This window comes from Grampus griseus (genome assembly GCF_964374135.1).
Source record: "Grampus griseus genome assembly, chromosome: 8".
Classification (NCBI taxonomy): domain Eukaryota; kingdom Metazoa; phylum Chordata; class Mammalia; order Artiodactyla; family Delphinidae; genus Grampus; species Grampus griseus.
Window position 1 is genome coordinate 30,416,044 of NC_139002.1, and position 12,301 is coordinate 30,428,344.

Consider the following 12,301-nt stretch of genomic DNA (forward strand, 5'->3'; position numbering starts at 1 on the left):
TGGAAATGGAGGAAGAGGTCAAAGATATCCATTATGCTTCTGCCTTGAGCAGTTAGGTGGTACCATTTATCGGGAAGAAACCAGAGAGAAAAGAAAAGGGACTGTAGGAAAGGGACTGGGGGTAAATTCATGAATTTAGTTTTGACATGTTGAGGATATTTAATACATTTGGAGCTCAGAAAAGAAATATGAGCTCAATAAATAAGTTGAGGAGACCTCAGCAAATAGATGAGAATTGATTCTGAGAGTGGTTAAGATCATTAAGGAGAGAACATAGAGTGAGAAAACCTAAAGCTGAAAGGTGGAGAATGTCTACATCTAAATGTTTAGAAAGGGCTGAGGACTAGGAATCAGGAGTGGAACCAGAGAAATGGGCAGAAAACCAAAAAGGACAGGATCACAGAAGCCAAAAGAACAGACTTTCTAAGAAAGCAGAAATTTTCAACTCTATTAGATACTAGTCAGAGATAAAGTAAAATGAAAAATAAAAAATGCCCATCAGATTTACAATGGGAAAGTAATTGGTAACTTTAAGAAATACTAGGTATATATTAGTAATATTATTATTACTATTATACTATAGAAATATTATTAATATAGGTAGAGTGGTAAAGATAGAAACCAGATCAAAATGATTCAAGTATATAACTGAATGAGAGAAACTCATTTCTCAGAAGGATCCAGTAGGAAAAAAGTTGAAGACACAGATGACGCTAATAATGTAAAAGTAATTAGCTTGTATTAAGTACCTCACCATATGAATAAAAACCATCATATGTGTCTTTGTCTTATGTAGTTGTACTGACCTAAAATCTTCATCAAGTCTGTTGAAGCGCATCTGTTCTTTTGGCAATGCTCCACGGCCAAAAATGGGTTCCAAATATACCCACTTTCTCTGAATGTGGTTTAAATTCTGTAGGTACTCATCTAACTCTGCAAGTTTTCTTTCCCAAATTGACACTTTATCTTCAAATCCTTTATAATAAGGAGAATCCTTTAAGGACTGAAGAAGGCACCTATTATCTCCAACTTGATTTACTATATCCTTCCAGTCTTTAATCAGCTTGATAGTTCGACTTTGGCTGTCTTCATAATCAACCAATGTAAATACTGCTCCAACTCCCCAAAGATCAAGTTCTCGTAAAGCTTCTCTGATTGTAACTTCACCTTGTGCACGACTATTTAAATCCTATTTAACACAAAATATTCATATTTATTACTTCAACATTATCATATAAATAAGTTATATCTATTTTATAAGAAGATATATTTTTATTTGACTTTGTACCATAAAGAAAAAAAAAATTTTAAGTGGATTATTTTCATAAATCCAAGAGAATTACTGGCAAATGTATTAAGGGATATCAGATATCTAGTTCACATGGTCAAATATATACAGAGTTCTGCTTTATGCTTTTTACTTCTAAAAAAAACCCCAAAATTTAAGCATCCACTGCAAACCACAAAAATATTTAAAATTTTGCAGAACTCAGCCATTTTATTGTAATTTAACTGTAAGTTCCAATACATCTAAAATGATTAGCAACCATCTAGAATTACCTCCTACAGCAGTCATGCTTTATAACCTTATGATTATCTACATATGCTCCAGGATTATCAGCAAAGATGAAAGTATACATATTAGATAATATATTAGAAAATAAAACAATTTGACATCAAAAGTCCTTTTATTTTTTTACATTAAATGGGCAGAACACAAAATAGAAAGTCTGCTACTTATGATATAATTGTACAAGTTTTACTTTCACCTGAGACCTATGCTAAAACTGATTAGCAAATTGGTTCCTTGTTTAGTTCTCTGTATTTTTGTACCCCTTAGCTTCTATTTATAATATACCCTATGATTTTAAATATATTTTATAAAATGCTTTGTACTTGTTTGCTTTTTGATTAAAGCTGACTTCCTTCTTAAAGTAAGACATATTTTATTTCAGATTTTTTCTCTCAAAGAAGGGGTTTATATTGTTTCTATAACCCCATCGATAGATTCAGATGTATTACTAATGAAAGAATAATGGAAAAATGGAACACTGTCACTATTTTAAGGGAAGAAAGAAATTTAACTTGCTGCTTTATTTAAATAAAAAATAAAGCAATATGTCAACAAAGGTCAGATCTATGAGATATTTATAAAGGTGATTCTTACTTTAAGGTCTGAAGCTTTGGCAACAATTGTATCAGCTACTCTAAGCAGATCACCAAACAGTAATTTATCTAGACTAGTCCCCCGAGGAAGGCCAAGTAGACGAAAAAGGTCAAGCCAGTGATCTGGAGAAAGATGCTCCCCTCTCACATATTTCAAGATAGGGACTGCGATCTGTTAAAAAAAGAAGACAAGAAGACTTATGTATGTATATATACAAGCAAAATGTAAATTATTATTTGATTTTATTATAATTATCTATAAGATTTTTAATTACTGTATTATCTTATTTAACAATCTTAAAATCAAATTCTTAAAAAGAATTGTATAAAACTTTTTATTAAACATTGCTGTGGATACATGCAAATTTCCCTTGGTAGCTTGATATATTTTAAAATATGACCTAAAATATTTCTATTTTTATAAATTTAGGAAATGACCTACATCCTAAATATGCTAAATGACCCATATCCTAATTGCTAAGTTATAAATACTCCACTATATAACTTTAACCATAAATTTCTTAGTTATAACTTCTTTCAAACTGAAGCAGAAATATCAGTAACTTCTATGGTTTACTCTATACTTTCTATTTTTTTCATGTAATGGAATCATTAAAAATATATAAACTAAAATTACAGTTCAGTCACTACATAATAAAATGATACATGAAAGCTCCAAACACCATTTTTAAATAGTAAGATAAGTAAAACTATCTTACTTTATATTTGTCAACCTCTGATTGTAATTTCACCGTCATTACTGAATGTTCTTCAACCTTTCTTAATCTGTCATGCCAATTCATCAAAAATTCCTCAAACAGATATGTCTTAGTCCTGTAAAATACCAGAAACATACCTTAAATTTTACATCCCAAAAAATACCACAAAACTATCAGAATCTAAATACTATTTATGAATCAAACCTAAAAGTAATCCAATCTTCATTGGCCATTTCTTGAAATCCTTGCTGAAACTCTTCATAAAGGGCCCAAATTTGTGCACAGCTCTCAATGTCCTTAGAGATGCTATATGCCAAGGAGAAGTTGGGCTCTTCTAGGCCAAAATGATGGCAATCATCACTATAGAAACAAGTAGCAAATATCATTAATTTTTTAAAAAGAAAAACTGTTAAATATCAATAAGTTTAACTAATTAATATTTAACTGCATTCCCTGTGTGTGTTTGTGTGCATGTATCTGACAGCAGAGGTAGACAGTGGGAGGCTATGTCTACTTTACATAAGAATTTTACTTAACTACTTAGGAACGAGCTCTTCCAAATTCATTAATATGCATTTTTTCCAAAGGAGTCAAAGTAAAATTGGTAATATATATAAATATATTTTATGTATATATGTCATATATATAAATATTCAGAATTGCACAAATTTATGGATTAATCTGAGAACAGATTAAAGAATATCCATTAATATTCTTCTAGGTTGAAAGAATTAGCTTCTAGAACATAAGATATTCTTCATCTAATTAATGTAATGTCACTTAATAAACGTGGTACTAAAACCTCCACTCACCTATGAAGCCAATTAATTTATGGATGCATTTACCTAAATGGACCAAACCTGAAACAATTATTAAACTTAATATTTGTATTATTATAACATAAAACAACAAATATTTTTCTTTGAAGTCTCATCATTTTGCTAGGTTCATTTTTTTTCCAGAAGCTCTAAAAGTAATTGTCCATTAATTTTATATATTCCATTTTTAAGTACAATGAGATCACATAAAGCAATATTCCAACTCCCTAATTTAACTTTTAAGTAAATTTAATTTTCTATTATTATTATTATTTAATTCGCTATTATAACTTCTATTATTTCTATTCCTAGGCCTAACCAGAAATCTGCTTTTCTCTTAAAATCCTAATATAATTCAACAACTCCTAAGAAAGCAGTAGCATGAGCACTTAATACTGGTATTTTTAAAACTGCTGAAGTTTATAAGGAAAGACATTAAGATAATAAATATAAGAACATTACTAGCTTAATATATAAATACAAAACTCTCTTTTCCAAAATGTGTACTACCAGTTTTAAAGAATAAACATACACAAGCTTTTTTCTTATGACTTCAAGATCATCAAACTCAATTTTTTTCTCTTTTATTGACTTGGCACTTTTATCAAGAGTATTTTGCTGGCCAGTTTCAATAACATCATCACCAGGCTTTAGTTGGTCCCAACGAGCTTTAAATTTTTCCAGTTCTTGATAATAGATCTGAAGACGTGATTTCACATTTCCTTTCATCACTTCAATCTATAAGGCAATAGAGTTTACATAATTTAATTCAAAGTAAAATCTTACTTTATATTCACATTTTTATTTCCAACATTTCAATTTAAAGGTCAAAAAATATCAGTATCAGCTTTTCAAAGATTATTCTTTACTACTGATTTCAAGTACACTAAAATAACTCAAAAATAAATTAGACCATAAATTTACAAAAACAAGAGATATACTGCAAACATCATCATTACAAAATCATTCATGTGATTAACAGCATCCATCATAACTATCAACAAAATCAATGTGATAAAAAAAATTTGATCAATGACCTCCAGTTGTTCTACCTGATTATACAGCTGTTTAATAAAGGAGGGCATTTCCCAGTCTCCCATGCAGCTAACAGCCATAAGACTAAGTGCTGGTCAATAGGATATGAGTGCAATAGATGTGTACAACTTCCAGATTATACCCTTAAAAGATACCATACACAGTAGGTAAATAAATTTATTCATAAGAAAGACTGAAAATAATGTCACATACATTCCTGGTACGGTAGGAAACAAAGATAAACTATATGACATGAACATCATTTATACAAAGTGTTTTACTGTATGGAAGTACTGAGGGAGGTCAATTTCATCAGCAATATATTGGGTTGGCCAAAAAGTTCCTTCAGGTTTTTCCATAAGATGTCACAGAAAACCTGAGCTTATAAATTCTTACAAACCTGAGCTATAACGGAATAAAGATAAGCAAGAAATCTTAAATGAGAAAAAAAAACTGTTTCCATTTTAACAAAATGACCAAAATGTTCTTACCTGATCTTTAATCATAAGTTGGTGACTTTCCATCATCAACTCAAATTTATCCCACTTAGCTTTCAGATTACTAATTGTTTCTAAACCTCCACCTGCCACAGTCCGTAAAAGTCTGTTTTTATCTTCAGCTTCTTGAAATAAGGGCAAAATCTAAAGGTTAAAAAATGACATGTGAAAACCAACATATTTTATCAAATTTATTAAGATTCCATTTATTTAAAATTGTTTCATGATTTGCTTTTTAAATCAAGATTTTTGCTTTTACATAATTTGTTTTGTTTTTTTCTGTTTTTTTTTTTAAGAAGATGTTGGGGGTAGGAGTTTATTAACTTATTTATTTATTTTTGCTGTGTTGGGTCTTCGTTTCTGTGCCAGGGCTTTCTCTAGTTGTGGCAAGCGGGGGCCACTCTTCATCACGCTGCGCAGGCCTCTCACTATCACAGCCTCTCTTGTTGTGGAGCACAGGCTCCAGACACGCAGGCTCAGTAGTTGTGGCTCACGGGCCTAGTTGCTCTGTGGCATGTGGGATCCTCAAAGACCAGGGCTCGAACCCGTGTCCCCTGCATTAGCAGGCAGATTCTCAACCATTGCGCGACCAGGGAAGCCCAATTTGTTTTGTTTTGTTTTTGTTTTTCTTTTGGTTATTTAGTAACATATTGTCTAGTCTCCATGTGTTTGTGTTTTTTACGTTTCTTTCCCTGTAATTCATTTCTAATCTCATAGCGTTGTGGTCAGAAAAGATGCTTGATATGATTTCAATTTTCTTAAATTAACTGAGGTTTGATTTGTGACCCAAGATGTGATCTATCCTGGAGAATGTCCGTGCGCACTTGAGAAGAAATTGTAATCTGCTGTTTTAGGATGGAATGTCCTGTAAGTATCGATTAAATCTCTCTGGTCTACTGTGTCATTTAAAGCTTCTGTTTCCTTATTTATTTTCACTTTGGATGATCTGTCCATTGGTGTAAGCGAGGTGTTAAAGTCCCCCACTATTATTGCATTACTGTCGATTTCCTCTTTTATAGCTGTTAGCAGTTGCCTTATGTATTGAGGTGCTCCTATGTTGGGTGCATATATATTTATAATTGTTATATCTTCTTCTTGGATTGATCCCTTGATCATTATGTAGTGTCCTTCCTTGTCTCTTGTAACATTCTTTAGTTTAAAGTCTGTTTTATCTGATATGAGTATTGCTACTCCAGCTTTCTTTTGATTACCATTTGCATGGAGTATCTTTTTCCATCCCCTCACTTTTAGTCTGTATGTGTCCATAAGTCTGAAGTGGATCTCTTGTAGACAGCATATATATGGGTCTTGTTTTTGTATCCATTCAGCAAGCCTGTGTCTTTTGGTTGGAGCATCTAATCCATTCACGTTTAAGGTAATTATTGACATGTATCTTCCTATGACTATTTTCTTAATTGTTTTGGGTTTGTTCTTGTAGGTCCTTTTCTTCTCTTGTGTTTCCCACTTAGAGAATTTCCTTTAGCACTTGCTGTAGAGCTGGTCTGGTGGTGCTGAATTCTCTTAGCTTTTGCTTGTCTGTAAAGCTTTTGATTTCTCCATCGAATCTGAATGAGATCCTTGCCGGGTAGAGGAATCTTGGTTGTAGGTTCTTCCCTTTCATCACTTTATCATGCCACTCCCTTCTGGCTTGTAGAGTTTCTGCTGAGAAATCAGCTATTAACCTTATGGGAGTTCCCTTGTATGTTATTTGTCGTTTTTCCCTTGCTGCTTTCAATAATTTTTCTTTGTCTTTAATTTTTGCCAATTTGATTACTGTGTGCCTTGGCGTGTTTCTCCTTGGGTTTATCCTGTATGGGACTCTCTGTGCTTCCTGGACTTGGGTGGCTATTTCCTTTCCCATGTTAGGGAAGTTTTTGACTATAATCTCTTCAAATATTTTCTTGGCTCCTTTCTCTCTCTCTTCTCCTTCTGGGACCCGTATAATGCGAATGTTGTTGCATTTAATATTGTCCCAGAGGTCTCTTAGGCTGTCTTCATTTCTTTTCATTCTTTTTTCTTTATTCTGTTCTGCGGCAATGAATTCCACCATTCTGCCTTCCAGGTCACTTATCCATCCTTATGCCTCAGTTATTCTGCTATTGATTCCTTCTAGGGTAGTTTTCACTTTGGTTATTGTATTGTTCATCTCTGTTTGTTTGTTCTCTAATTCTTCTAGGTCTTTGTTAAACATTTCTTGCATCTTCTCGACCTTTGCCTCCATTTTTTTCCCAAGGTCCTGGATCATCTTCACTATCATTATTCTGAATTCTTTTTCTGGAAGGTTTCCTATCTCTACTTCATTTAGTTGTTTTTCTGGGGTTTTATCTTGTTCCTTCATCTGGTACATAGCCCTCTGACTTTTCATCTTGCCTATCTTTCTGTGAATGTGTTTTTTGTTCCACAGGCTGCAGGATTGTAGTTCTTCTTGCTTCTGCTCTCTGCTCTCTGGTGTATGAGGCTATCTAAGAGGCTTGTGCAAGTTTCCTGATGGAAGGGACTGTACATAATTTGTTATATCCTGGATATAAAGTTTCTAACGTTTATTATTATATGCAAACTCAACTAAGACACTTAAACATCAAAAGTTAAAAAGGATAATAAAAGTGGTAATATGAAACTTAATTAAATCATGAATATAGGAAGACAATACTATAGCTGTTCAAAGTGAAGTTCTTATTATAAAAGTTCCATTCATAAGAAAATGCTAAAGAGGCTTCTAAAATTAGTGACTATCTAAAAGCATAGATTAACTAAATTATCCTACTTAACAGAGAAGGGTAAGTCATGAAAAAAAAGGTACTTAAGAAAGGGAAAACTGAAGAATCGGAACCAAGCTCCTGTATTCAGCTTCTACCTGAAATGCCCTGAGCTGTGTATAATGAGCAGTCTGTTAAACAGTCTAGGTGTAGGTCAGTAAGTGCTAAACTACTCAAATTGCTTCTAGGCCTTTTAAAGCACCATAAAAGAACAGTGTCCTATAATTTATACCTGTGCTTTTACTACTCAACAAAGCAATAAAATCCACTGAAAGTATTTTAAAATCACTGTGCATATATAATAGGCAAAAAAAAAAAAAAATTAAAACATATCTCAATGACCAGCTTGCAATTTCTGGGCAGGATCAGTTTCACCTGAGAAACAGAAAAACAATGGACCAAGAATCCATGTTGTACTAGGAAAATCAGTGAGAGAAAAAATAGAGCAGGATTCTAATTTCCTGTATGTGAACAGAACTTAGCCTGTGAAGACATTAAAACAGTTTTCAAGTCCACCTGCATGCATTCCTACTTCTTCAAATCCACACGCCAACAGAGAGACATACCAAAACACAATTCTGTAACATCTTGCTGCTTAAAACCCAGCAACGACTCCTCAGTGCCCACAAAATCAAACCTAGGATCCTTAATGTGACTCACATGACCTAGATTCTGCCTAGCTCTTTATACTGTCTCTGCCACTTCTTGCCTCACATGTTGTTCCCAACATACATCTATTTCTCATAGTTTTTGTGATGACACACTTTCATCCCACTTCATTATCAATCTCCTTAGCTGCCTCCATCTATGCTTGAAGTCTAAATTTCGGAAAGCTCAAAGCTGATCCTATAACCTCTACAGTTTGTTATCAACCAGATGATCTAGTTCAATCCTATGGCTTTAAACATCATGAATATTAAGATGATTTCCAAATTTATATCTCTAGTCTTCAACTTTACTCTAACTTCCTTATTCCTTATTCTACCTGACATCTCAATCCCCACCACTTCCCATCTCCAAACAACTCCCCTCTCTAGTCATCCTCATCTCAGTAAATGGTACCATTAGCTTTCCAGCTGCTCAAGCCAAAAACCTAGGAGACATGTTTATTGCTTTTTCTCTAAGCTCCGTCTACTTCTAATACATCAGAAGACCTTGGTGCTAACTCTAAAGTGCATCATCAATTTCTCCGGTTCTTTCCATCTCCTCTGCTACTCCATGGTACAAGTTTCCATCACCTCTTGTATACCAGTTGCAATATCCTACTAACTGGACTCTCTGCTACTATTGTCTCCCTCCAATCCATTCTTTACAGAGCAGCCAGAGTAATCACTTCAAAATGTAAACCAGACTGTATCCCTTCCCTGCTTAAATCCCTGTAAGGACTTTCTATTACTTTTAGAAAAAAAACCCCAAATCCTTATGATTGTTTAAAAGTACCTTCATAATCTGGCCCTTGCCTACCTCTCCAATTTCACCTCAAATCATTTTTTCCTTGAATAATATGGCTTTCTTGATAACTAAGTTTCTTGACAATATTTTCACCTATCTTCCTTAAGCATACCAAACTCCTTCTCTACCTTAAGATCTTTGTATTTGTTGTTCTATCTGCCCCCTAAATCGCGGAATGGTTGCCTCCTTAAGTTTTTCAGGTCTCAGTGCAGATAGATGTCATCTATCTGATAAGGTATCCACAACTGCCCACTCTAAGAAACATCCCCCAGATTATCATGCACTGCTCTAGCTCCTCTTGCTCCTCTCTTTTCTCTGTCCTGTCTCTGTCTCTCCCTCTCTCTCTCTCTGACACACACACACACAAACACACACACACACGAATGCAAATTTCATGAGAATAGAGCATGTTCATAGCTGTAACCACAACTCCTAGCACAATGCCTAGAATATATCAGGTGATCTATAAGTATCTGTCAAATAAATAAATGAATGAACGCCTCTGCTAAATCAAGCTAACTGCCACAGCTCATAATGCTATTCCTTCTTTAGTTATTTCCTTCTACTAGACAAGTACATTATTTTATTTGCCTTTAAATCCTCTTTATACCTTTAAGCTTTCCATATAAAAGTTTATAATTCCTTCCACCATGAAGGTGTATTATTTCATTTACCTCTAATATATCTAATAATTTTAAGCCTATCACATAATAGGAGCATAAAAAACTTTGTATTCTATTTTGAATTATTTCTCCTCCTTCTTCTAAACATAACTAAGATCATCTATAATATGTTCTATAAAATTTTGACTTGCTTATTCTAGGCTCTAGCCTTCTAGATACTGTTTTTATGAATCCTTCACTTTTTTTGATCTTTGTCTCTAATTATGAGCTCCTCCATCATATGTGAGTGTGTGTGTGTGTGTGTGTGTGTGTGTGTGTGTGTGTGTGCTCCTAATTCTGCTCTAACTTCATACTTCAGCATCTTAAAAGTACAACCCTGGAAGTAACAGCATGAATTATTTATGTTTAGTTTTATTTTAATAAGCCACATCATAAAAGAGACCACAAATACTTCTGAAAATAATAATAAGCATTATTGTTACTGTTTCATTACAACAACATAACATCAAGAGTTCAGTCATGAACTGATCAATTGGACTAGATTTTATAGACTTCCTTATAATGCAATTATATGATATTTCTAAATAGTCATATAAAATTACCTAATTTAATCATCCCCAGTACAGTAAAAGAATAAATAAATTACTTTGTGATTCTCACCTCTGGCTTCCGTTCTTGTAGCTTACTATATTGTAAATTTGCATTACCTATCTCTTCCACAGATTGCGGCATAATTGTTAAGACTGCCATAGCTTCAGTAACGAATGTATCAATTTCATGTAAATGAGCTGAAATAGGTAACATTGAAATATAAGAAAAATTATTATTGTCACGAAAAATATTTAATTACATAATTTCTAAATCAAGGAATGTTAGAAGTAATCACTATATGAAATACATTAAATCCTAAGTAGTCATTTGCTTTCATAAAGCAAAATTCAAAATGTAGAATAAGCAAAGAAATTTCTTCTCATGAAACTGTAATTGTTTTACATGACACTTAAAATTTTTGAGAAGAAATTTAAAATGTACTCACTCAGTAAATTTTACTCAAAATTGGTAACTTTTTCAGTCTTTTAAATAATATGCTAAAACACCACAGCTTAAAGGAAAAAGGAAACACTGATATTTTGGAAAATAGTACAGGCATACCTCATTTTATTGTGCTTCACTTTATTGTGCTTTGCAGATTTTGCATTTTTTACATATTGAAGGTTTGTGGCAACTCTGCATGGAGCAAGTTTATCAGTGGCATTTTTCCAACAGCATTTACTTGCTTCATGTCTCTGTGTCACGTCTTGGTAATTCCCCCAATATTTCAAACTTTTCCATTATTAATTACATTTGTTATGGTGATCTGTGATCAGTGATCTTTGATGTTACTGTTGTAATTGTTTTGGGGCACCATGAACCACACCCACGTAAAACAGTGAACTTAACTGACAAATGTTGTATATATTTTGGCTGTTTCACCTCTCTATTCCCTCAGACACAAAAATATTGAAATTGGGCCAATTAATAAGGCTACAATGGCCCCTGAGTATTCAAGTGAAAGAAAGAGTGACACATCTCTCACTTTAAAGCAAAAGCTAGAAATGATTAAGCTTAGTGAGGAAGGCATGTCTAATGATGAGATAGGCCAAAAACTAGGCCTCTTGCACCAAACAGTTAGCCAAGGAAAAGTTCTTAAGGGAAATTAATATGCTGTTCTCCAGTGAACACAAATGGTAAGAAAGTGAAACAGGATTACTGTTTATATGGAGAAAGTTTTAGTGATCTGAATAGAAGATCAAACCAGCTACAACAGCCCCTTAAGCCACAGCATAATCCAGAGCAAGGCCCCAACTCTCTTCAATTCTGTAAAGACTGAGAGAGGTGAGGAAGCTGCAGAAGAAAAGTTTGAAGCTAACAGAGGTTGGTTCATGAGATTTAAAGAAAGAAGCCATCTCCGCAACATAAAAAGTATAAGATGAAGCAGCATGTGCTGATACACAAACTGCAGCAAGTTATCCAGATGATCTAGCTAAGATAGTTAATGAAAGCTGCTCCACTAAACAACAGATTTTCAATGGAGATGAAGAAGCCTTCTATTAGAAGAAGATACCATCGAGGACTTTCACAGCTAGAGAGAAGTCAATGCCTGGATTCAAAGATTCAAAAGATAGGCTGACTCTCTTGTTAGAGGCTAATGCAGCTGGTAACTTAAGTTGATGCCAATGCTCATCTGCCATTCAA

The 12,301-nt window shown here is 33.6% G+C and overlaps 1 protein-coding gene across 2 annotated transcripts in view; it reads right to left on the minus strand.

The window, feature by feature from the left end:
- DYNC2H1 (dynein cytoplasmic 2 heavy chain 1) overlaps positions 1-12,301 on the minus strand; it is a gene marked incomplete at its 5' end in the record, with an annotated part of 370,982 nt that overhangs the window by 312,860 nt on the left and 45,821 nt on the right. For both annotated transcript variants that reach the window (XM_082660860.1, XM_082660861.1), the window contains 7 exons: positions 807-1,189; positions 2,168-2,338; positions 2,886-3,000; positions 3,090-3,245; positions 4,236-4,441; positions 5,230-5,379; positions 10,727-10,854. In XM_082660860.1, the coding sequence (XP_082516986.1) occupies positions 807-1,189; positions 2,168-2,338; positions 2,886-3,000; positions 3,090-3,245; positions 4,236-4,441; positions 5,230-5,379; positions 10,727-10,854 (1,309 nt within the window). The remainder of the gene's footprint in view (positions 1-806; positions 1,190-2,167; positions 2,339-2,885; positions 3,001-3,089; positions 3,246-4,235; positions 4,442-5,229; positions 5,380-10,726; positions 10,855-12,301) is intronic.